Source organism: Vigna unguiculata, chromosome 10, assembly GCF_004118075.2.
Source record: "Vigna unguiculata cultivar IT97K-499-35 chromosome 10, ASM411807v1, whole genome shotgun sequence".
Taxonomy (NCBI): Eukaryota; Viridiplantae; Streptophyta; class Magnoliopsida; order Fabales; family Fabaceae; genus Vigna; species Vigna unguiculata.
In genome coordinates, this window is record NC_040288.1 from 22433212 (window position 1) to 22436084 (window position 2873).

The window sequence follows — 2873 nt, forward strand, 5'->3', positions numbered from 1 at the left end:
TATCAATTCATCACCATAATTGAAAGAGGATGTGTTTAAATAAAATGCTATATAATATAACTGGAAAAACATCTAAACGGGTGTGATTATATTAGATTATATATGTTAGATTAGATTAATTATAAATTTTTTGCAACTTTTAAGAAAATATTAATTTACTTCGAATCTACCTTTTCATCAGACATGTTATTAGGAGCCTTATTTGCATTACGACACGTTGTTTTATTTTGTACTTTGTATTTTCCGAAAGGAATATTAAACTACATATGTTTGTTGTTTTATTATCTGAAATAGGAACACAAAAAATAAACCATGACTGTTGTAATTCTCTTTTTCTTTTCTTTCTCAAATACTATATTTTCAGAGTTTGACTGTTCTTAAACAAACATATTAAGTAATGTTGCCAAACTTTTTTAGTTGTTCAAAATAAACAGCATATCACGTTGATTAATATTTAATAACTGTGTTATGAAATTATGTGAACTAATTAACCGTAACAGAGCTAGAAAAAAAAAAAGAAACATGTCGAGCAAAGCAAATCTCTCTTTTTCCTCTTAAACGCGATTTACAACACAACTGTCTCGTCTCGTGTTCCCACCACCCCATATATAACCCTTTCTTTTCTCTTCTTTTCTCTCTCTCTCTCTCTCTTCCCAAAGAAAAATCCATCTTTTTTCTGTGTGATCAGAGGGGTAACAACGATTGCTTCTTCAATTCTTTCTAGAATATAACTTGGATTCGATCAAGTCACGCACTTTTCTTCGATTTGAATGGAGGGTCATCATCTCCATCGCCACCATGGGCAACAACAACAACCACAGCAACAAAGGCTTCCGCCTCAGAATACGAGTGCCAACGTGGATGCGTCTGATAGGTTTCCCCAATGGAGTATCCAAGAGACTAAGGAGTTTCTCGTGATTCGTGCAGAGCTGGATCAGACTTTCATGGAGACTAAGAGGAACAAGCAGTTATGGGAGGTGATCTCAACGAGAATGAAGGAAAAGGGTTACCATAGAAGTGCAGAGCAGTGCAAGTGCAAGTGGAAAAACCTCGTTACTCGCTACAAGGTATATTTCTTCATTCATCTAACTCATACAAGAAAGCATAAAAAATCCATGTCTTACACAGATTAATAAGAGTCTAAATACTTCAAATCTTGCCTATATTTATACATATACATATATATACATATATCAGCTTCATGGTACTTCTGAAAATTTGAAGATTTAGGTGTTGTTATTCAGATACTTGGTGAGTTTAAACTCATTTTAACTGTTGACTCAAAGGAAAATAACTGTAGTAAAATGCTTATAGTTTTCTGGGTGTCACAAGAACTATATTAAATTAACATTTTTTCTCTCGTGATAAAGATGGGAATTTATTAAAAACTAACACGAGCTTAACAGATTTCAATAAAATAGTTGTGAAGGGTGTTTGAATAAGTTCTAACTGGTGTTAGTTGTTGTAAGGTTTATTTTCACATAAACTAAATGGTATATATCTTCGTTTTTGAGACGTGAAGGGGTTTGAAACAATGGAGCAAGAAGCGACGAGGCAGCAATTCCCATTTTACAATGAGTTCAATGCGATTTTCACGGCAAGGATGCAGAGAATGCTGTGGGCTGAAGCTGAGGGTGGGTCGAAGAAGAACAAGGGGACGCAGCTTTCATCCGATGAAGAAGAAGATGGCAATGAAGAGAGTGCAGAAGCTGGTGGTGGAAGAAAGAAGAAAAAGGCAAAGATAGCAGGAAGTGGTGGTGGTGGTGGTAGTTTGAACAGTTTGAAGGAGATTCTGGAGGAGTTCATGAGGCAACAGATGCAGATAGAAGCACAGTGGATGGAAGCATTTGAGGCAAGGGAAAACGAGAGGAGGTTGAAGGAGATGGAGTGGAGGCAAGCCATGGAAGTGTTGGAGAATGAGAGGATAATGATGGAAGAACGATGGAGAGAAAGAGAGGAACAAAGGAGGATCAGAGAAGAAGCTAGGGCTGAGAAAAGGGATGCTTTAATCACAGCTTTGCTAAACAAGCTAGAGAGGCAAGAAATGTGATGAAGATGAAGATGAAGATGAAGAATTGAAGACTTTATTCAGTTCCATGATCTCCACACATTTGAAGAGGTTAGTGTTGGATTGTTCACAAGAAAATACAAATATAGTGGGCACCAAGAAAAAGGCAAGATATGTAGTTAGTAGTTAGGAAGCCAAGTAGGCAAATAGTGTGTTTTCTCTTCCATGAAACAAAGCTTGATGATAGAGATTTGTTCTTAGTAAAAATTTCTTAGAAAAAAAAAAATTAACTTTATGGTATTCTTGTGGTTTTCTTAACTCTCTCCCTCCATTGCAAAGAATCATAATTTTTTGTTACTTTGCTTTGGGAAATGGTAATTATGGTTTTCTTTTTTGGTCATACAAGTAGGCACTAGCTGTGTTATGATTGAGAAAAGACCAATATCTGGTGTGTGAGTGTGTGTCCCCGCAAGAAATATAACAATGTTTGAAAGAGGCTCTCGATCTGGTAGTAGGTGTAGATGGATGTATAAACTATAGTGAGCACTATATGCTTCAAATTCTCATTTACCTAACAAACAAACAATTGAAAACAGGCACAATATCATTGTCCGCAATATAATGCTCGCCATAATGGCTATTCCATATACATTTACACCCACAGTTTTATCTTTTATGGTTAATGGATCATTTGTTGAAATGCTTCACTTCACACAAAGTGCCCTTAGTTTCACTTTCGGTACAAGTGAAAAAGAAAGGAGTACAGGTTTATATATATATATATATGTTGCTATATGTATGTACCAACATACTTACTTTGGACACCAGCAGAAGTAGGGTTAACTTAATTGTGGTCTAATTTTAA

At 35.6% G+C, this 2873-nt stretch overlaps 1 protein-coding gene across 1 annotated transcript; it reads left to right on the forward strand.

Moving 5' to 3' along the window:
* The first annotated feature begins 609 nt into the window (after window positions 1–609).
* On the forward strand, window positions 610–2503 carry LOC114166124 (trihelix transcription factor GT-3b-like). The gene is made up of 2 exons (XM_028050795.1): window positions 610–1067; window positions 1523–2503. The coding sequence occupies exons 1-2, from the start codon at window positions 771–773 to the stop codon at window positions 2048–2050; spliced, it is 825 nt and encodes a 274-aa protein (XP_027906596.1). The 5' UTR covers window positions 610–770; the 3' UTR covers window positions 2051–2503.
* Window positions 2504–2873: the final 370 nt, after the last annotated feature.